Genomic DNA, 21707 nt, shown 5'->3' with positions numbered 1-21707 from the left:
TCCACCCGACAACAACGTTATGCTTGAATCAACTTCAGCCCACAGATATACTACATGTACTGTATATAAGTGGCAGTCATAATTAAATGTGAGAAGCTGCACAACCACATTATGCTTTCTTTTTCTCTTTTAACATGTCAATCAAAGGCCTAGTCATTGTCAAGTGTGGTTTCCAAGGAGATGGCCACCTCTGGTGAGCTGTCATAGGCTGCCAGGCCTCTTCCTCGGTACTGAGAGACTTCTGAAGCGCAACATGCTCATTTGACTGCCATAGACTATCTGCCCCCGCTGTCCCACACAAACACAAAAGATGGCTTCATTGAGATTCTGGGCTCGCCCTCCAAGTCCCTCTTAAAGCTGTATTTATCTACACAATTTGGCACAGCTTGGCCCCTTCAACCAAAATCTTGAGTACTGGTAAGCACTTTGGAGCCGACAGAATAGTTTTGTCACCAAGGCTGAAAACAGCCCTCACTGATGTCAAAATGGAGCCGCTGCTTGCTTTTGAAGTCTTTCTGAGGAAGACATACATTTATAGAGTCACAGTCAATAAGGTTCATGTCTTAGTTACACTATAAACGTAACTGACACAAATATATATTGCTCCCTGTTAATATTTGAATAAAGGGCAATTCTCCCATAGATTGCAGTCTATCTATTATAATGATTCATTGATATAGGTTTTCTCTGCATGCGTTTAAGGACTGTTCTTTGCAGGAGCTTTTTTGGCACTTGGTTTATGTACTCTAAAAAACACAAATGGAGGTTATTATCTCACACCCTACTAATAGTAGAGGACCTGGCTAAGATATGTATGCGCTTAATTTAGGAGAGAATATCTCAACTGTTCTTGGCTAATATGACCCCAAGGAACAACTTAAGAACTTTGCGAAATTCTCTATCCGGGGCGAAATACCCGAAAATGACCAAGCCCTTTTAAAAATGACCACAACTTCCAACATGGCTTTATCTTCTAAACCGTTGGAGCTACACATTTTCTGAAGTGCTCAACATGTTCAGAATACCAATTTCTAGGGGGACATATATGTGTGTAACATTTCTAATTTCGATATTTTATGACAAAACAACTAAGAAACGCTAAAAACTGTCAACTTATTATTGTCCAGGGCCTTAGGGACATTTTTTGCACTAATCAGTGTAAAACCATCAAACCTGTCCCAGATGTAACCCAGAGCATGCTCTAATGATTTAGGAAGGGTGCCCAGCGACTCTTCAGGGTCATCATTGTGGCCAAATCCAATATGTCCGCCATCTCAAAACAGTTTTGGCTATAACTATTGAACCAGATGAGCTACAAATGCAAACTTGGTGTCTATTTCATGTTTTTGAGCGGTGGTCACAACGCTCCTATACGTGGCCGTGTGTGTGGGTCTGTCTGTCTGTCTGTCTATTTGTCTGTCTGTCTGTCTGTCTCCGTGTCCGTAGCCTGCACTCCTGCAGTAACCTTTTCTGACCACACATGTTAAGGGAGGGGCGCTGTTGCGCGCACACACACACACACACACACACACACACACACACACACACACACACACACACACACACACACACACACACACACACACACACACACACACACCACCGCTCAGTTCACACGAGTGTGATTTTTTGACCATTAGAAACATGTTGGAATGCTTGTCTTTATGTCTGGGTGTATCTCAACATATTTCAAAGATGACGTGTATCTGAAAATGTATTTTACTGTACCTTACTTAATCTTTGCCACCTTTTAGCAAACATTGTGTCTATTATATGCTTCTTGAGCATTGGAAACGCTAAAGGGTGAGGTCGCGCCATGTCTTGGCCATCTGGCCACTGATGTATATCGACCAGTTACCCATATATGGAGACCCGTAGTACCCGTATATGGAGATCCATGTACTTTATATGGAGATATGCTGTGAGGGCCCAAACATGCTTACTCAGTTATTTGTTATGTGAAAGTCCTATGATGTCTATGACATCTGACATCACATTATACCCTTTTATGTCCATAGATGGGGATCCCTGTCTGTAGAACGAGCCACACAGATATGGGCTGTCTTGACCATCTGTCTTGGCCATATATGGATTCCGTTAGTGTGGTATGTGGCCGATGTGGCCTCCATACTGTATGGGCATGGGCATGGGTATGAGCATTCCCATATGAAGTCCTGTGAAGTTATGTTGCCTGGTTAATAAACCAGACTGCACTCAACACCACCCCCTGGCGATAGTGAAGTGTGTGATAGAGGCTGGCACTGCCAGGCAACTTATTATGGGCTTAATATTGATGACATCAGGGACTCCATATATGGGCATAAAAGGGACTCTGTTTGTGTGACATCACAGTGAAGCCAGGGCGTGACGTCAGAGCGGCAAAGCCATTCTGTTAGAGTGGTCCCCTGACATCACAGTGATGTCAGAGAGGCAAACCAATAGACCGTAAAAAAGTGTACACGTCCAGACGTCCACGCCTCCAGATGGATGGAGTCAGCATGTGCTGTTTCACATACTACACTGCGGCCTTCATGACATCATCGTGATACATTATTACATGTATCATTATGTAACATAAAGTTTCATCCAGATTGAGTGTAGAGTTCTAGGAGTGAGTTAAAACTGGAGAAAACAAACAACCTATGTATCTTCTTCTTTCGTGGCAGGGTTTGAACCACTCACCTTCCGTATGAAGGGCTGGGCATATGCACTAACCACTACACCAACGTCGCACCTTAGATGCAATTTTATTGAAACAATATAAGAGTAGACACAGCCAGTACAATATTGTGTAACAATGTTCAGCAAAAATGTTGTATATAAACGTCATTATCTTTGAAATATGCAAATTGGTTCTGACCCACCCAATCATAAAGATAAGCATTCCAACATGTTTAAAATGCCCAGAAAACATGAAATAGACACCAAGTTTGCATTTTGTAGCTCATCTGGTTCAATAGTTATAGCCAAAACTGTTTTGAGATGGCAGCCATATTGGATTTGGCCACAATGATGACCCTGAAGAGTCGCTGGGCACCCTTCCTAAATCATTAGAGCATGCTCTGGGTTACATCTGGGACAAGTTTGATGGTTTTACACTGATTAGTGCAAAAAATGTCCCTAAGGCCGTGGACAATGAGAAGTTGCCTGTTTTTAGCGTTTCTTAGTTGTTTTGTCATAAAATATCGAAATTAGAAATGTTACACACGTATATGTCCCCCTAAACATTGGTATTCTGAACATTTTGAGCACTTCAGAAAATGTGTAGCCCCAACGGTTTAGAAGATAAAGCCATATTGGAAGTTGTGGTCATTTTTAAAAGGGCGTGGTCATTTTCGGGTATTTCGCCCCGGATAGAGAATTTCGCAAAGTTCTTAAGTTGTTCCCAGGGGTCATATTAGCCAAGAACAGTTGAGATATTCTCTCCTAAATTAAGCGCATACATATCTTAGCCAGGTCCTAGACTATAAGCCTGCTTCTTTTTGCCGAGAACACATACTCTATCTGTTCCCAGCTCTACTCTGAAGTTGTCCCTAAGGTTCAGTGAGGAAACAAAAGCTGTGCCAGGTTTGGCCCCTTCACTACTACATGGTAAGAATACCCCACCAGCTTGGTGCTCCAACAGTAAGACCCCAACTCCTTAAGAAAAACAAACGTTCCCAAACTTTTTTGTCTCAGGGCACCCCATAAATATTTTTTTAATCCGAGGCACCCCTACATTATAATTTTCACTCCCAGCACCTTATATTTATAGCATATCGTTGTTGTATGTCCTTATACCTTATACAGTATGTCCAAAACCGATTGTTTTGTATTTATCATCTATAAAATACACTAAACTAGTGAAAACAGCAGATCTACAAGCACACAACGCCTCGCATCGCGAGGCGTTGTGTGCTTGTAGATCGGCTGTTTTCACTAGTTTTGTGCGACAGTCTTGTATGATGAAGCAGGGCTTTGCTTTACCAAAAAACATACACATTTGATACCAATTGGTGCTTCACTACACACCTCCTTGGTGCTCCTACAAAGAAGGTGGTCATCAGTGTTTAGAAAAAAGCTCCAAGCTCAAGTTTGAAAGCTCTTAGTGCCAAACTGCCAATATACATATTCCACTGTTTATTGTAGGCAAACGCTATGGCATTTTATTCACCGCTGATCTTTAAGATATAACTACAACTGGTCCTGCACCATCTTAACAGTTCAAAAAGAAGAAAATAAAATCCTACTGTAACTGTTGTAAGCTGGGTCTCAGGAATCAAACCGCTAGAGTTCCAAACTGGCACTTGGCAGATAGATTGGAAATCTCACCCACTACCAATTGGCCAAAGGGTAGTGCCATACAGTATAACAATTCACTTAATTGGCCATACGTTTTGCCCTATAACCTTTGAACATCTCACAAACAAATTCAGTTTCTCCATATAATAAAATCACACCCGTGTGAACTGAGCGGTGGTCGTGGAGGCTGTGCAACAGCACTACTGGGTGGGTGCAGCGGGGTTAGTGTGCTTTACAATGCTGTAGTTTCTTCACACACTCTAATTTATTTGACCCTAAAACATTCAGTTTGTTAATAATAATAATAATACTTGACCACACATGCTGACCCACCCTTCCCCCCTGTGTGTGTGTGTGTGTGTGTGTGTGTGTGTGTGTGTGTGTGTGTGTGTGTGTGTGTGTGTGTGTGTGTGAGAACAACAGCGCCCCTCCCTTAACATGTGTGGTCAGAAAAGGTACTGCAGGCTTGAGGCTACATACACGGACGGCCGGACGCATACCCACACACACGGCCACGTATAGGAGACGGTGTGACCACCGCTCAAAAAAGGCCTAGTGCAGCAGGCCTGGGTTTGAATCTAACTCAAGGCCATTTGCTGCATGTCACTTCCCTACATATTCTCTTTCCAGGTTTCCTATGTCACTACTGACTGTCAATGAAGGCAGAAACAGGCCCAAGAAAGAACATTTAGGAGCATCAGGCAGATGACTGTTCTACCGCTCCACCGGATAGATACCCAAGGTGACTGTGTTTTGGGGCAAGCGTTCTGGTATTCTATTCTATATACATATTGTATACTGTATACAAAATGTTAAGAAAAGCCTCCAGCACTGGGTTCTGTGCTTACATACCTGCTGTTGCACAACTTTTGGAAAGAAACAAATAACTCTTAGTTTTAATTTCAGTCCTTGCTTCAGAGTGTGTTTGAAGCCAAACTCTCTTTATTAATTATTATTTATCTTTGTGAGTTTGTGAGCACCTCATCATCACCTGGACTGGAGTCATCACCCTTTGAACCCTCAGAAGCAGCTTCATTGAAACTAATAACTTGGAAATGGTGTGAATATTTGAGATATGTCTATGACGAATATGTTTAACTTATCCTATAAAATCCTTCATTAAAATTGGCTTGGACCTCCGACGTCACTTGTCTCACCTCAGTGTGTCGTCATGGTATCAGCCGCAAACAAATCAGTCAGCTCCATATATGGGCAGTTTGGGCACAAAAGGGGGCATGCCCATGAACATAATTATACTGATGACATCAGCGATCTCAGGTTTTGGGCATAAAAGGGACGAGGACTGACAGATACAGAGATCTGGTTGTCCAGACAGAGCCACGGATCAGACCATATGTGTCCCAATCTCACTGAGATCCAGTCATCTCGGAAAGTACAGCTTTAGACAGGGACTGAAAATACATTTTTTTTTTTTCCCCTCACTAAAATGTGATAAAGCCACTAAAGCATTTCATAAATGTCAGGCTACATTTCACTTAAACGCCAGAGCTTAACTCTGCATGTAAATAAGACTTTTTTTTAATTAATGTGAGAGATCGTCAGGTCATTTGCAGGTTAGAAATTTATTTAGAACTTGAATATCTCAAAAGTAGTATTTCAGCATGGCATCATTCTATAAGCCATATCTTCAAAACTGTTGGGTCAATCTCCACAACCAATATATCATTTTGTAGCTATGATCCCCAGCTTTCAAATGAAATGAAAAAATGAAAATGAATAAAAATCCAATGACTGGCTCCCAGCCAAATTGGGACACATATGGTCATGTGTATATGGGACAGACTCACACTTCAAACTCTGCGCGAGCAACGGCAAGGACTTGAGGGAGTATGGTGTCTATGACATCTGACATCGTACCCTGTTATGCCCATACATGGAGATCCCTGTCTGTTAAACCAGCCACACACAGATATGGGCTGTCTTGGCCATCTGTCTTGGCCATGGATTCTGTTAGTGTTATATGTGGCTGATGTGGCCCCCATATATGGGCATTCCCCTCATGAAGTCCTGTTAGATATGGGCTTAATATTGTTGACATCAGGGAACTCCATAAATGGGCATAAAAGGGATTCTGTTAGTGTGACTTCACAGTGAAGCCAGAGCATGATGTCAGAGCGGCAAACCCATTCTGTTAGAGTGGTTCCCCTGACATCACAGTGACTGAGTGACATGATGTCAGATGGACAAACCCATAGACCCTAAAAAGTCTACACGTCTAGTCTACACGTCGACGTGTCCGTCGAGCTGTGCCGTTCCTCATAGTAAACTGCGACCTTCGGTCGCAATAATAATTCAAGATAACAATCATCTCAGTGGACATGGCACCAAGAAGTAGCAGTCATACTACTGATGTGGATTTTTCTTATCTTGTGATACTACCTCCTACTTTCATATGTTCCCCTTACTTTCATATGTCATAGAGCATCGCAGTGAGGTGTCGGAAGTCCATTTTCCATTCATTTTCACCATAGGGTTTTTCATTATCAGCCACAAAGTCGTAGCAATTCAATGTACACTTACCACTAGGCTGGTGGTTGTAAAATGGTTCTATATGCTCCTGTAGAACCCCCGAGTATGTATGCAATCACTCTAGTTTTAGTAAAAACACGTTTTAATCAAGATCGCACGGAGAAGAACTGCATTTCCCATGCTGCTAAACATGTACGTCCCGTGAAATCGACGTCTGTGATTGGTCTAGCTTCTTCTTCTTTCACATATCTTGCGGTTACCGCGGAAGTAGCTACTGCCCCCTGACTTCCCGGCGGATTATTGCACTTCAGCAGAACTCCGTGAGCGATCGTCTTTCTTTTACAAATATGATGCACTATGTTAAGGATGACGATAAGAGCGGCTATATTTCAGGAAACAAGTGTCATTCACAATGCATTCTGGGAGTGTAGTTTCCGCAATTTAAAAAATAATGATGTACACAGTCTTGTACCCTGCCCTTTTTTCAGCTTTCTAATTAATCTTTGCATTCAAAAAAATGTGTATATTGACATGATTCCTCTCCAGCCGAGGTGGCTTTGTCCAAGGCTTAAAAACATTTAAATAAATACTTTATGAAATGTCTATGGAAGAAATGAATGCGGAAAACGCTTCCGACACCAGAGTGAGGACGGGGTGGGGCTTCAACTGCGATGCTCTATATGGGGTAATTCCCCATTGAGCGGGGGCTCTGATCTGTGGCCTTTTGACCCGTGCCTTATGTACATTTACAAACAGTCATTGTGCTCATCCTCACTTGCCTCAGTTCATGTGTAGGTCATATGTGTATATTTATTTCCGTGCCTAATTGATTGCTGGAGTAGTATTATATATGTCAACTTTGCTGTGACATGTTTATGACCACTGGTTAAATAGTTCGATTCACTTGACCACTCTCTGGTCTCCTGATATCAGAGAGGTAGCATTTTTCCTACAGAGAGCCTTTGTGGATGATTCAAGGTCACTTTGTTGGCATAGCAACTCACACACCCCTGCCTGTGGGCTGATAGAGCATGGGGCCCCTCCCGTTCTCTGTCTTTTAGGCTCATCCACTGTATTCTCTGTTTTTTCCATTTTTCCTCTGTTTCTTTCCTGGGGAGAACTTCGTGCCTCTGCCTGAAAAGCAAACGTGTGTACACACTATTCTACTTGTTGAATAAAATCACCAAAAGACAGCTCAAGCTTCCATCTTTATTTCCACCGTGAACTGGCTCATTTCAAAAAGCCTCAACACTACTTCAACATGCAAAATTAACAGATCTACAATCATAACATGTTGCATCGTGTGAGCTTGTAGATGGACTATTTGAAGGTAAAATCTATTCATATTCTCTTAATATTTCACTGTCATTGAGCACACACAATTTCTCTATAGGAACTGCTTTTTTTTAAGTTTATGACTCATCTTTCCCCCAGCCAAAGCCCAGCAGTACACAGGACCTTTCTGTCTCCTCCCACCAAACCCAGTCCTCATAAGCCCCCCAACAACTGTGGTTTGTGATGTGCTTTGTGTGCTTTGTGCCGTCTTGCAGGAGTTCCATTAAAGCAAGCTAACTTACACATGCTACTGAGGTAAGGACACTGACACTAGTTGGAGAATAACTTTTTTCTTAGTAAGTCAGACACAGATAGTTAAACAAAATATATGAGCATTTATTTAATATCGTTTGTAACTTTTTACTAACTGTATTACTTATTATTACTTAGTATTTCGACTTTTTAAAATGTTCTTTCTTTTTAAAAGTTTACAAAGGATGTAAATAAAGGCTGCTTGTGTCAGAAGCTTACATTACTGTGTATTTTCAGGCACGTGACCATGGACAGAGGCACAGCATTTGGAGTATGCATAGTTGCACTGCTTGTAGGTGTGTTGACTACAGGTAAGGATATATTTTATTCATTAACCGTTCCTTTTTTCATCCCTGAGTGAATGTTGTTTCCCAGTTCACTCTGCATGCACATTCCTTTCTACACTGACCAAGATGTCTAGAACCGGGTTTGAAACGGCAGAAATGGCTGGTGAAGTGAAAGTCATGAAGAGTGTGACAGTTAGATTGAACATTTTTTTATATATATATTTTTTCCTGAGTGAATCTTTTTGTCAATGTTGTTAGTGTGAAGCACTTTTTATTTTATTTATTAAAGATCACTATTTTGCATTTGGCAAAATGAGTAGTAGACTATCACCATGCTAGGACATGTATTACACACAAGCAGGCAGCATAGTGCGGCTGCACAACACTGCATGCAGGGATGGATTTAGGGAGTTGTATACCCGTTTCAAACTAACATTGTGTTGCCCCTACTCACCTATGTTGGCGTGTCATGCATTTCCCCGAAGAGTTTGTGTTGTGCACTTTTGTGCATCCTCATTTCTGAGTTTAAGACTATGTCATGCTGTTATGTCCACTGAACGCTCTCTGGTTTATAGGCCTACTGTATGCTGCACATAGTTACAGAGTTCAGGCCTGTCCATAGTCTCTCTGAAACCGAACTTTTCTTCAGAGAGTTGCGACTTTCTGACATGCAGATTTCCGAACTCTAAAGGCCTGTCCATATTTTGACTGAAACCGCCCTAGGTTTTTGGTCAAAATGTCCGGTTCGACTACAAAATGATGTCACTCGCGGCTTCTGAAAAGCATTAGACCGTCACCGAATGAGAGTTCGGAAATGTGCACGTCACCGAACATTTCTGAGATACTATGGAGAGACCTTAATTCTGTGTAATGCTTTCATTGTCGCGAGTGACGTCATTTTGTAGTCGAACCGGACCTTTCCAACGAAAAGTTCGGTTTCGATGAGACTATGGACAGGCCTTTAAACAAATTGTTTGTTAAAAGGTACATTTTGTCGACTAGAATGTTTGAATTTTAGCTTTGCTTTGCATTCGGAACCGTCAGTGCTTTGGACTCGCTGGAAGCAGGCTTTTGAGATGTAATGAAAACAACAATCCGTGACTTATTTTAATGAATAAAACATTATTGTCATCATTGTGCATGCACTCGCTCATCTACCGGCTTGCTTGGCCACGCCTCAGAAGCCTTAATTTAAGGCTTGCTGTTGGCACGCCTGTTTTGTTTTCAAGTTCAAGAAGAGTGCGTCCCAAAATTGTTTAGACTATTGTCTCAGCCAGTCATAACGATGCTCAATTGGCTTGGGGTCCAATTTATTTGGGAAACATTAGGATGTAGATTGAATACAGGATGTGCCACCATCTATATACAAACGTTGCAGTTACCTCTCTCCATCGGGAGAGGGAGACAATGACCACAAAACATATGGGATCCCCGATTTCACTGGGATCAGAGCCACTTGCAAAACTTCAATAATAGTAATATATGTAATGCAAATAAAAATCCAATGGCACTGGCCAAATACAAACATTATTCACTGCTCGCCGTCTCGCCGAGATTTTCAACAAATTTGTAGAAACATCGTCACATGAACCTTAGCGTCCCTATCCTGTACATATCATAGTAGGCAAACATTCTGCAAAAATAGCAGATATAAAAGCTCACAACACGTTAAAACAAAATGTGTTGTAAGCGTGGTGTGTTTTTCAAAAGTGCAAATTGCTGCAGACATTTTACTACTTCAATTTAAATTTCACAATTTTCTCACATTTAATGCAGATGTTGCCAAGTAAACATTATTGGTTCGAGTGCCCTGTTTCTTATATATCGACCAACAGCACTGGGTACAAACTTCCCGTAAGGGCCTCCTCGTGGCTCAGGGTTGAAACTCTCTAAATTCACCTAATGCATATGTGATTGCACACAGTAATTTATTTTGCTATTACTTAATACAGTAGCTAAAGATTAAACAGGAGACCACGTCATTAGATTGTATTGTTGTCTTATTTCAAGGGGTTGTGAGTCAAAGTGGTTCATTGACGGGGCGCCCGCTGGCCTACTGGTCCAGGTGCATACCACTTAGGCATTGCCACATAAGCATGGATGCGTGGCAGAGTCGCCGGTTCGATTCCCGATCCGGACGACCTTTGCCGCATGTCACTCCCCATCTCTCTCCTCATTTCCTGTCAGTCTACTGTCCTATGAAAAAAAGCCCAAAAGCAAATCTTTAAAAAAAGTGGTTCAGTGATAACTTGCTCTGTGGATGGTTTGAACAATGTACTACCAATGATCTCATCCTTACATTCATGACATCATTTTATATCTGCATGCTGTCAACTATTTTTGCTCCAGTTAGCAACAATAATGGCTTTGGCATGTTGACACTGTATGTGAATACAGTGGGAAACAAACTCTAGGCCAGCGCTATGTGGCCTGCAACAGCTCTTTTCTTTGGCCAATTGAAGCATCTTTTCCCGATCAGCCTGACATAACCCTTCCTAGAGGGCTCTGTATGAAAGTACTCCAACATCCCAGCATGCTCTGGCTGCCCCGTTGGAGGGGGGTGCTCCTCTCAAAACCATTTACGCGCCTCGACATCTGACTCTTCCCCCGTTGGCAACTGCGAGGGCCTACTGGAGTCCCGTCAAAGCACGATGGGGGGCATCGTCTACTGTGGCAGCATCCCGTTTCTCACGAGGCGAGGGGAGCGCCTCGCCGCAGACAATAAAGGACTGTGATAAATCAATTAACCACGTGGGGCGGGGTGGCTCTGCATGCAGGCCGTGAACTGACAGGCATCTCCGCTCCTAGGTCTTGCCATCTTCTCCAAAGGAAGCTGACAGAGTGTCATCGTTTTGATATGGCGGAAGGAGGGCGCTCCCTGAATATTATGGCCAGCTTGCCTTTTATACGCCGCAATTATGAGGAAGTCGTGCCCCACTGGCACCTCCGCCGACAACCCCTCCTCCCACCAACGCTGGCAGGGCATGTTAGGTCCTGGCCGGACACGCTGTGAATGCCATTGGTCACAGTTCAGGGGCAAAAAGAAAACAAGTTTGAATGTCACGGATAAGTGTGTGACTTACCGGACGGATACTGGGAGGGTTGGGGTAGAGGGGTGGAGGGGGACTTTAGAGAAAACCAAATAGGCTACTATCATTGTACTATAAACGCCACTGGCTTTTTTGGGGGAGTATTTACTTTACTTTAGCTGGCTGAAACAAGAGAAAGAAGTGGCTTACAGTAAATCCTGATTCATACTGTGTTGTGTGCCAGATCACACACCTAACACTCACAAGCTTACAGAAAAGCTCACAAGCACATATGGTAGAAAAGTTCACAACGCATCAAACTGCAATGCATTGTGAGCCTGTAGATCTACTATTTTCTATGCATGACACCATCACTATAACCTAGGCTTTACAGTACTGTAGGCCTATAATGCACCTAGCATTAAGTCGGACAGAAGATTGACCAATTTAACAGCAGTAATCTAATGAGGTGTTTTTCTTTGCGCTCTAGATGCCAGGGATTTAACCGTCACCACAGTAAAGGTATTCTCTTTCGCATTGTACAAAACAAAAATAACAAGGAGATTGTGCCAACTTTGGTTCAAATGTTTGCGAGCCTAAATAAACAAGTGTTCACTGAGGTATCTTTTTTATTATTATTGATTGTTTCCTCAGCAAGACCCATACACCATGCCCGTCGGCAGCGGCAATGAAATGGAAGGCTACTGCATTGACCTGCTCTCCGAGCTCTCAAAGACCATGGGCTTCACGTACTCCGTCCGCCTGGTGAAGGATGGCCGCTATGGTGCAGTGGACGCCATCGGCAACTGGAATGGGATGATCGGCGAGGTCATACGAGGGGTGAGTGGTGGTGCATTTGTTGGCTTCCGGCTGTATCATCTCGTCATGCAGTGCTGTATGTGATACAGTGTTCAGTGAATGAATGTGCTTTGGAAATCTGTACATTGATATTCACAATTTACTGCCTATTGTAGGAGTTTCACCAACTAGTCGACTACTATAACTACTTGTTGACAAGGTTGGCAGTAGGTTTGTGGATGTTTTGATTTATTATTTACAAGATAAAAAAATATCTCAAATGTGCTATTAATATAGCACCCGGGGAGCAGTTTACCATTTCAAAAAAACTGGCAACTGCTTATTTTGTTAATATTTTGTTTAGAATAACCGAAAGTATTGTCCCCGCCAGGCTGAAGGTAGCCTTAGATCAAGATCCAAGGCGTGGCCAAGACTATGATTTCACCGCTGTCTGTCCATTCATCCATGTGTGTGCTGTGTGTCTCCATATGTATGTCCGTCTGTCTGTAAACAGCTAATATCCAGCGCCGCTTCGCATTGGCCTGTTACAGTGCCACCAGGAGGCCGATTTGTTATTTATTACTCCTACAGATTGTGTCCAAACATCACTCAAATCGATATACAGTACATCTCTAGTCATACAAGTAAAACGCCCTAATGGCGATTAGCGATCAGGTCGACAGAGCTTCTAAATACGGCACAAACTTATCATCGTCGCAGTTGGCACAATAGATCTGAGGGAAATGCGGGGGATAATTTTTCATATTTCATTGTGATTGGCTAAGATTGACTTCTACTACCTGGCCTGGCCAGGTAGCCATTTTTCTAGTTTATTTTCTTTCTATGTTTATAATCTGTCCTACTGTACATAGTGATTCATGCTGCAGTACAATGCTTGAACTTACTGCTTTACAAAATAGAACACACAACCTCCTTCCCCATCCCTCTCTTGCTGATCGAGCTCTGGTGTGACTTAACTAGCACCAGCCATTTGCCTTGATATCGGGATGTTGAGCATGTCCATATTTAGACACAATCCGTACACCTGCCAAAGACACAATTTCTTTACCTTTTTTCAACACATGTTTTGTGGCCTGAATCAGAACACTAGAAGGACAGTCTTGAGGTTAAACTGGCTTCAGATTCTTGACAATGTACACAACTAAAGAAACATCCGCACTCTCAAATACAAATATATAGCAGCAGCAGAAATAAAACAAACCCGTCGACCTGTTGGTCTTCCTCAGCGTTGCGTTTCTATGATAGAAAGTTAAACGCTGTTTCTTTTGTTGTGTACTCTCTCTGTCAGGGACGTGCTGGCCATTGGGAAAAGCGGGACAACTCCCGAACGGCTGGTTCATTCCTGGCCGGTCCAGACCGGCCATTAGGAAAACAAATTAAATAAAATGTCAGCCTTCGTTCCATTTTGGGGGCTGGGCCAACAAAGTAAATCGTCACTGTCGGGCAGAAACCTTGTATCTCCAAGTTTCAAATGTATACATTTTTTCGCAAAGCAAAGCCCTGATTCATCATACAAGGCCGTTGCACAAAAGTAGTGAAAACAGCAGATCTACAAGCACACAACGCCTCGCGGTGCGAGGCGTTGTGTGCTTGTAGATCTGCTGTTTTCACTAGTTTAAATCATTTTTAAAATGATGAATACAAAACAAACGGTTTTGGACATACAAGGTTTCCACCCGACAACGACGAAATATAACTCATGTACAGTACTTGGCCCACTGGCTTGTCACTTGTCATGATCTGAAACGGCAAATCTTTGAGTAGCAGCAGCGCTATAGAGAGAGATCTCTCTCTATAGCGCGCAATGAGCGCCTCTCCAACTCTTTTTCCCGGGCTGAATCAGGAGCCCAGCATGTCCCTGCTCTGTGCTCTCTGTGTTACTTTGTAAGGTGACATTGTGTTACATGTATGGGACTGTTGTTTGCCTGTATCCCACCCACCTCAGGAGGCTGACCTGGCTGTGGCGCCACTGACCCTCACGGCAGCGCGGGAGCATGTGGTGGACATGACCACGCCGTTCATGCAGACGGGCCTTGGCTTCATCCTGCTCAAGCAACAGGCGGCCGAGGAGAGCCAGTTCAGCTTCCTGTCGCCCTTCTCCGGCGAGATGTGGGTGGGCGTCCTCATCGCGTTCGTGCTCACCGGCCTCTGCATCTACGTGGTGACCAGGTGAGTGCTACTATTGAAAAATAGAAGATATACAAGCTCACAGCGCGGCACCGAGTGCCGCGCTGCGAGCTTGTAGATCTGCTATTTTTGACCATGCATGGGGCCACCAGCTGTCCAAATGGACCCAACTCTGAGAGTCTACAAATGGAAAGGGTGCATTTGGTTCCATCTGTACACTCTCAGGGTTAAATTAGGACTGAGGATGTTATAGTTTTGATTGGGGTCCCAGAGATAAATGGTATCAAACTGGGGTCTGTATAATGTTTATCAAACTGGGGGTCCTTGAAACAAAAAAGCGATAGATCCTCTTCACAGCATGGCTCTGCAGGAATGTGTGTGTGTGTGTGTGTGTGTGTGTGTGTGTGTGTGTGTGTGTGTGTGTGTGTGTGTGTGTGTGTGACTGTGTGTGTGTGCTCATTTCGTAAACTGCTGGACTGATCAGCGCCATATTTTTGAGCACACTGCCAGTGGGATAACTTATTATTTTTTTCATACTTTCATACTTAATAACTTTAATTCTATTGCCAAAGTCAATCACGATCTGATCAGGCTGAAACAGGCTGAAATAGACAATTAGATGCTTGACATCATAGAAGACAGAAATCACAGGCTGGCCAAATTGTGATCAAGACTGGAGCCACACGGTGTGGATCCCAAGATCAACACGATTCAGTTTCTATTTTATATTCTCTGTGTTACTAGGGGTATGAACCCACATAGGGTTGAAGCACCATATTGTTTCCTGTGTCTTGTTTTTGTGATTCTTCTCCATCTTTCCCCCACTTTAGCCATTGCCAATTCCCCCTGTGCACTGTAGGTCCTCCTGTCACTGTCATCCCCCGCTGTTGGCATGCCTGTCAAAGCATATTATTCATATTCATCCACAGGGAGTTGCTCAATAACGGCTCCATAGAATTTCATGGAATTCGATACACATGATCCAGGTCCCCAGACTGTATGAGAATACATTTGAAGGTTACATTCAGAGATATCCACTGGTTTCATGCTATGCATTATATAACAACACATTATGGTAGGTTAGTCAACTTTTGTATAAAATTTGATTACCTTTTTCCCTTCAATTTGTTTTGTGTGTTGGTTGTCTTATATGCACCAACTTGCTACTTACTGTACATGTAGCACTGACATATCTAACCATATATCGCCCTAATGTATACACACTTGATGACACTCACAATGTTCTAAGTAACTTGCACAACAAATCGGAAGGAATCTTGTATAGACTACATTCTGAGTGACATCTTTAACTGTTTCACATCTCCCTTGTGCACAAGTACAAATCATCATTGTATCCATTTCATTTGTAACTACAAATTGTGTACACTAGACCTTACCTGTTAAAAGATATGTGCTCCAAAATATGTGCAGAGTGTGGGTTGTGGGGAAACTTACTGTAACTGGTGCGTGCATGAGTATATGTGGGAGCATCATAATATAAGGAGTGATTTATGATGGATACAAATAATTTAACAGCTAAATTAGGTGAATAGAAGTATGGGGATGTATGCGCTTGCTCCACATAGTTTTTCCATACCCGTTGGAAGATGAGACACACATCAAACACACTTGGTGAAAGCGTGACCTGTGCATGCCTGCAACCCACGTGAGAGAGAGAGAGAGAGAGAGAGAGAGAGAGAGAGAGAGAGAGAGAGCGAGAGAGAGACCATGCACATTCCTAACTGTGAGAGAGAGGGGTGTGTGTGTGTGTGTGTGTGTGGGGCTACAGATCCCATGGCCTGGGGGAACGGACCGTAACCCTGACAACAGGCTGTAGAGCTGAACAGAAGTGGTGAAGAAACGTTAATAAATAGCTTGGATTTTGGAAAAATGGAATTCGGGCTCCGTCACCGTCTGTATAATGCTAATGGCCAATGCCATGTGAAAGTTGGGATCAGTTGCTGAAGCGAGTGAATAGATAAAGGTCGAAATGCATTGTGTGACTGACCTACTGACTGACCTACTGACCTCTCTAATTATATGTTAGATGTTAGATGTTAGATGTTAGATTGGTACACTCCCAGTGGTACTTACATTATTTACAATGTGTGTTCCCTGCTCTTCCAGGATCAGTCCGTGTGAGTGGGCCGGTCCCGAGGTGGAGAAGCACAACTTTACTCTGCTGCACAGCTTCTGGTACATCACCGGGGCTATGACCCTCCAAGGTGACATCAAATGCAATCTATTAGAACAGAATGCAATAGACAGTGTTGGCAAGTAACCCAGGACGATTTTCACTTATTAATCTTGAATATTTAATTTAAAGTTGTACCATGTAACTTTTTTTATAAAACAAATCTTAAAATTGTCCTAACTGTTAAATCGCTAAAGTTTTAGAACACCCACTCCGTTATTTTCAGCTTCTGAAGCCTTCTCTTTATATGTTTTCTATGATCCTGGCCGTGGACCGGATTTCGCGCCAAAATGACGTAATCTGCATCATCTGTATACGTTGTGCATACGTTGCCCAATCACATCGCCGATCATGCACACATGGTACACTACCGGCCAATCACAGCGCATCTTGAAGTGGGGTCGCCATATTTGTAGTCGCCCGTGTGTCTCTTTACTCAAAAGGTAATCTCGCCTACCAGGCAGGGTGAAGTAGTCCGTTTCTCCGGAATGCCTGAACGCACAGGAACCAGGGACCCCTCTAAAGATAGCTCTCGGCGTTGTGGAGGCAGACGCGGGGGTGTGAAGGTACGAAAAACGGGCGAAAGACGCGAACGCGACCGCGGTTTGCTATAGGGCTACTGACCACTAGTTGAGCATCTTACACAGTATAGCTTTAATTATTAAGCTACTTAGAAGGTATCAAAACAAATTAGTTATGTTCCTCATTGTATTACAATATTACTTTATATATTCCCCCATCTTAGCACTTGCACGCCCTCGATGACCATGCATGTAATGTAGATAGCGTTGTTATTGTTATATATAGACCAATGTCAGGCCATTTTCGACTTTGCATACTATTGTACATCGAAGCTATAGTGTGTATAGCGTCGATGTACAGATTATTGATGTTTTTTTTTATTGTTTTTTAAATGTATTGAATTGCTTTATGGTCTACTAAAGTTTTTATTATTACTATTATTCTATGATGTATTGATGACCTTGTGCTGTCCTTGCTTATTGAAAGTTGCTCTGGATTAAGAGCATCTGCTAAATGCCTAAATTGTAAATGGTTTAGTCCTTTGTAGAACTGACTCCAATTCATTGGAACAAAACTTTACCTCGCAGGAGGAGACACAAGCTAACCAATTTGCATAGCCTCTCTCCAACCCTGAAAACAGACCATTGAACAATTCGTGACACAAGGACAACATAGGCGCCTGTACAGTGCGGGAGGATTGCAGTTGTTATCAACCATCACCAAGGTTTTATTTATCTCTAAACTACAGCTTGTCCTTTACTACTACTACATACTGTATCTTTGGCTTCCCAGGCACTGGTCCTCACCCCAAGGCCCTGTCTGGGCGCTTGATCAGCGCCATCTGGTGGGTATTTGCAGTACTATTGCTGGCCTGCTACTTCTCCAACTTCAATGCCATGCTGCACTCGAAAAGCAACAAGCAGGCCTCCATCCAGAGCTTTGAGGAACTCGCCAACCAGGATGTCATAGAGTATGGGACTATTGATGGCGGCTCCTCAAAGGCTTTCTTCAAGGTACAGGTTATCGGTTCATAGCTAGTGTCACAGTCCATGTAGACGCCAGCTAAAAATAATAATAATATGAATTATTATTATTATTAATATTATGGCTGAGCATGCTCCATGAATAAAGCACCCCAAAATACACAAACAATGGTCCACTGATACATACTGCTTGGCATACAGTATGTGTTGAATATCTGTCCCCCTGCAAACTTTCAGCACATTCCACTGAAAACTATGGAAGCCCATTCCCAATCCTTTTTCCCCCCTTGCAATTGCTATCTCACTACTGTGAGGAAAAGTTGGAATTATGAGGGGGGAAAACAAACTCTCAATTCATAACTTTATACTTTTACCCAGTGGCAGAAATGGACTTCCAGAGAACTTTGTTTATTGAAAATAACTGAACTGTCGTAAGTGAACTATATAGTTTGTATTAACTGAATAACGAAAAACACTGTTCAGTCAGCCAGGAGCTATGTTTCACCAGTTTCAATTGAAAGCCACCAGGGGGCCTCCAAGAGCTAGCCAGCAAGCCTTGTTCAACTTGCAAGTTGCAACACACTTACAACACCTTTTAATAATCATATATCCTTGTTAATATAACACCATTTAGGTCAATGCTATAACATTATGTAGTGATATAATAATAATATATAAATAGCAGCCAGTCATTGACTATAGGTCAACTTCTGTGTGCGATTGTTGCACGGCTACTGTGGCCTCAGTGCACTGGCGGCGGCGCGGGGGCCCCATCAATAGCTCTTGAAACGGGCCTCCAGATTACTAAGTCCGCCCCTGTAGTCAGCACTAAACTGGCACGATTCAATTGGCTCTGTAAATCTCAAATGTTCACTCCATTCCAGAACTCCCTCGACCCCGTCAATCATCGTATCTATGAGCAAATGGAGCGCAAGAAGACTTACGTGCTCACCATGGAGGAGGGGATTCAACGTGCTAAGGTGGGCAACTTTGCCTTCATTGGAGAGGCCGTCTCCCTGGACCTGGCCGTGGCCCGCCACTGTTCACTGACTCGCGCCCAGGAGGTCATAGCTATGAGAGGCTACAGTATCGCAGCTAAGCAGGGTGAGGGATCGAGTGCTATATGGGCCTTTACACCCAAGCAGTATATCGTCGTTGTCGGGTGGAAACCTCGTATCTCCAAGTTTCAAATTTGTCCGTTCTTTCGCAAAGTAAAGCCCTGCTTCATCGTACAAGGCCGTCGCACAAAAGTAGTGAAAACAGCAGATCTACAAGCACACAACGCCTCGCGGTGCGAGGCGTTGTGTGCTTGTAGATTGGCTGTTTTCACTAGTTTAAATCATTTTTAAAATGATAAATGCAAAACAAACGGTTTTGGACATACAAGGTTTTCACCCGACAATGACGATATTTAATGATCTGTGAAAAATGTGAATTCAAACCCCTTCCCTCAAACCACCACCACACCACTAAAAGGCCGATTTCAAATTTAGCAAAAATAGAAGACCCACAGTGCATGCTTGTTTCGAGCATGATCTGCTGATTTATTTTTTATTTTTTTCGCTTCATGTCAAGGTTTAAAGGTTTAAAGTGAATAATGAATGTATAGCTGCAGAAGGAAAACAAGTGCCTATAAGTGTCGATCGAAAAATCTGTTTCATCTGCAATCAAAAGACCAGAATTGTGAGGCTAAACGCTAAAGCCATCCCCATGGAATGACACCCCGACTTCCCATCTTCTTCTTCCGTCAGGCTCTCCTATGGTGAACAATCTGACGCTGTCCATCCTCCAGTTGGCCGAATCGGGCAGGCTGACGTACCTGAGGAACAAGTGGTGGTCCAACAGCTGCGCGGGGGCCGACGACGACCAGGCCTCCGAGTCCCTGCAGCCTCACGGCCTGCGGGGCCTGTTCCTACTGATGGGCCTGGGGCTGGGCCTGGGCCTGCTGCTGGCCCTGCTGGAGCTGCTGACCAATGTCCGCGCTGCCGCCAAGGACAGCAAGGTAAAAGGGGCTCTGTATACGTGGTGCTGCTTGATCTGTGGTGGACGACAAGAGAACTGCAATCCCATGTATTCAAAAAGTATAAACATTAGTTTTTCATTTGAATGCATTGCGGTGTTAAAATATCTTGTAGATCAGCTATTTTTTCTATTGATTACTTATGCCATGGAGACTTCAGTTCAATAATAGTTGTTTTTTTGTCGCATTCCTAAGACAATAATTTGATTACAATACATTTATCCCCATTGATTCCGGATGGGGACCCAAATGCATTCGGGTCCCCACCCAGAATCAATGTGGGTAAATTTACAATAATCAATCTTTTGTCTTAGGAATGCGACAAATACAAAAAAATATTATTGAACTCAAGTCTCCATGGCATGAGTAATCAATAGAAAAGGAGTCATTTTGGGGGTGAACTACTCCTTTAAGTGGTTAATTCAAAATGTACTTTTCCCCCTTCCTATAAATATAGGGGAGTCCAAAGCATAATATTTGACTTTGAAATGTAGTGGAGTAGAAGTCAACATCTATCCAAAAAAATGCAAATACTCAAGTAAAGTACAGATACTGAAAGTACCACTGAGCTTTCACATTGGGATCCATTTCAATTACTTTCTCTTTTTTCCCCATTCTTTTCTGTCCCGGTGTATGCAGAAATCCTGCTGGTCAACGTTGACAACAGAGCTAGGCCGGCGGTTTGGGAGCAGCGGGGAGACAGTGGACCAAGAGACCTCAGACAAAAGCAAAGCTTAAAAGGTTTACACTTCACCATAGTGTCAGAGAGGGGAATAAACTATGACTGTATGTGTGAAAACTCCAACGACTGCGAGTAGAAAGTACAGCTCATTATGTTCCATTAGTAAGAACCATGTATGTTGTTTCAACGGCTTTCTTTATCAAGAGTGTTACGAAGTGTTTAAGAAATGCTTTGTGGTTAGTGTCTGATCCAGGAACAGTAGTAGGAGGAGTAATAATAACAACACAATAATATATAATATTTTATTTAAAAATAATTGTGGCAATGTCTGTACTACATATTAAATAGTACAAGACCAAGGAACGTAAAGTACAAAGATCACACTAATTCTACTCTGGTTCTATGCCTAGTAATGGATTTTGTAGAAATATATACAATATCCACATCCATTGTAATTCTTTTTGATTTCCTACCCCAACTAAACGTTTATTTTTGTTTTAATACCATGTTTGACTTTAAGTAGCTTTTCAGAAAGTTAAATTCCTAGATATCCCAAATTCTATCTTGTCTCAAAGTATGTATCATATTTTTTTTGTAATATATACATCAAGGATATTCCTCAATATACTGCATTAATAAGAACTTCACCGCACAAAGTATGAGCATTATTTATCAAATGACTGATA

At 42.7% G+C, this 21707-nt stretch overlaps 1 protein-coding gene across 1 annotated transcript; it reads left to right on the top strand.

The window, feature by feature from the left end:
- Positions 1-11563: 11563 nt before the first annotated feature.
- LOC308290915 (putative glutamate receptor) lies at positions 11564-21077 on the top strand (the record flags this gene model as incomplete). The annotated part of the gene is made up of 9 exons (XM_080732828.1): positions 11564-11636; positions 12165-12196; positions 12329-12514; positions 14439-14662; positions 16748-16845; positions 18129-18349; positions 19204-19423; positions 20071-20321; positions 20979-21077. The coding sequence occupies 9 exons, from the start codon at positions 11564-11566 to the stop codon at positions 21075-21077; spliced, it is 1404 nt and encodes a 467-aa protein (XP_080588954.1).
- Positions 21078-21707: the final 630 nt, after the last annotated feature.

Source organism: Nannobrachium achirus (genome assembly GCF_963921795.1).
Source record: "Nannobrachium achirus genome assembly, chromosome: 9".
NCBI classification, from domain to species: domain Eukaryota; kingdom Metazoa; phylum Chordata; class Actinopteri; order Myctophiformes; family Myctophidae; genus Nannobrachium; species Nannobrachium achirus.
This window is presented reverse-complemented; position numbering and strand designations above follow the sequence as displayed.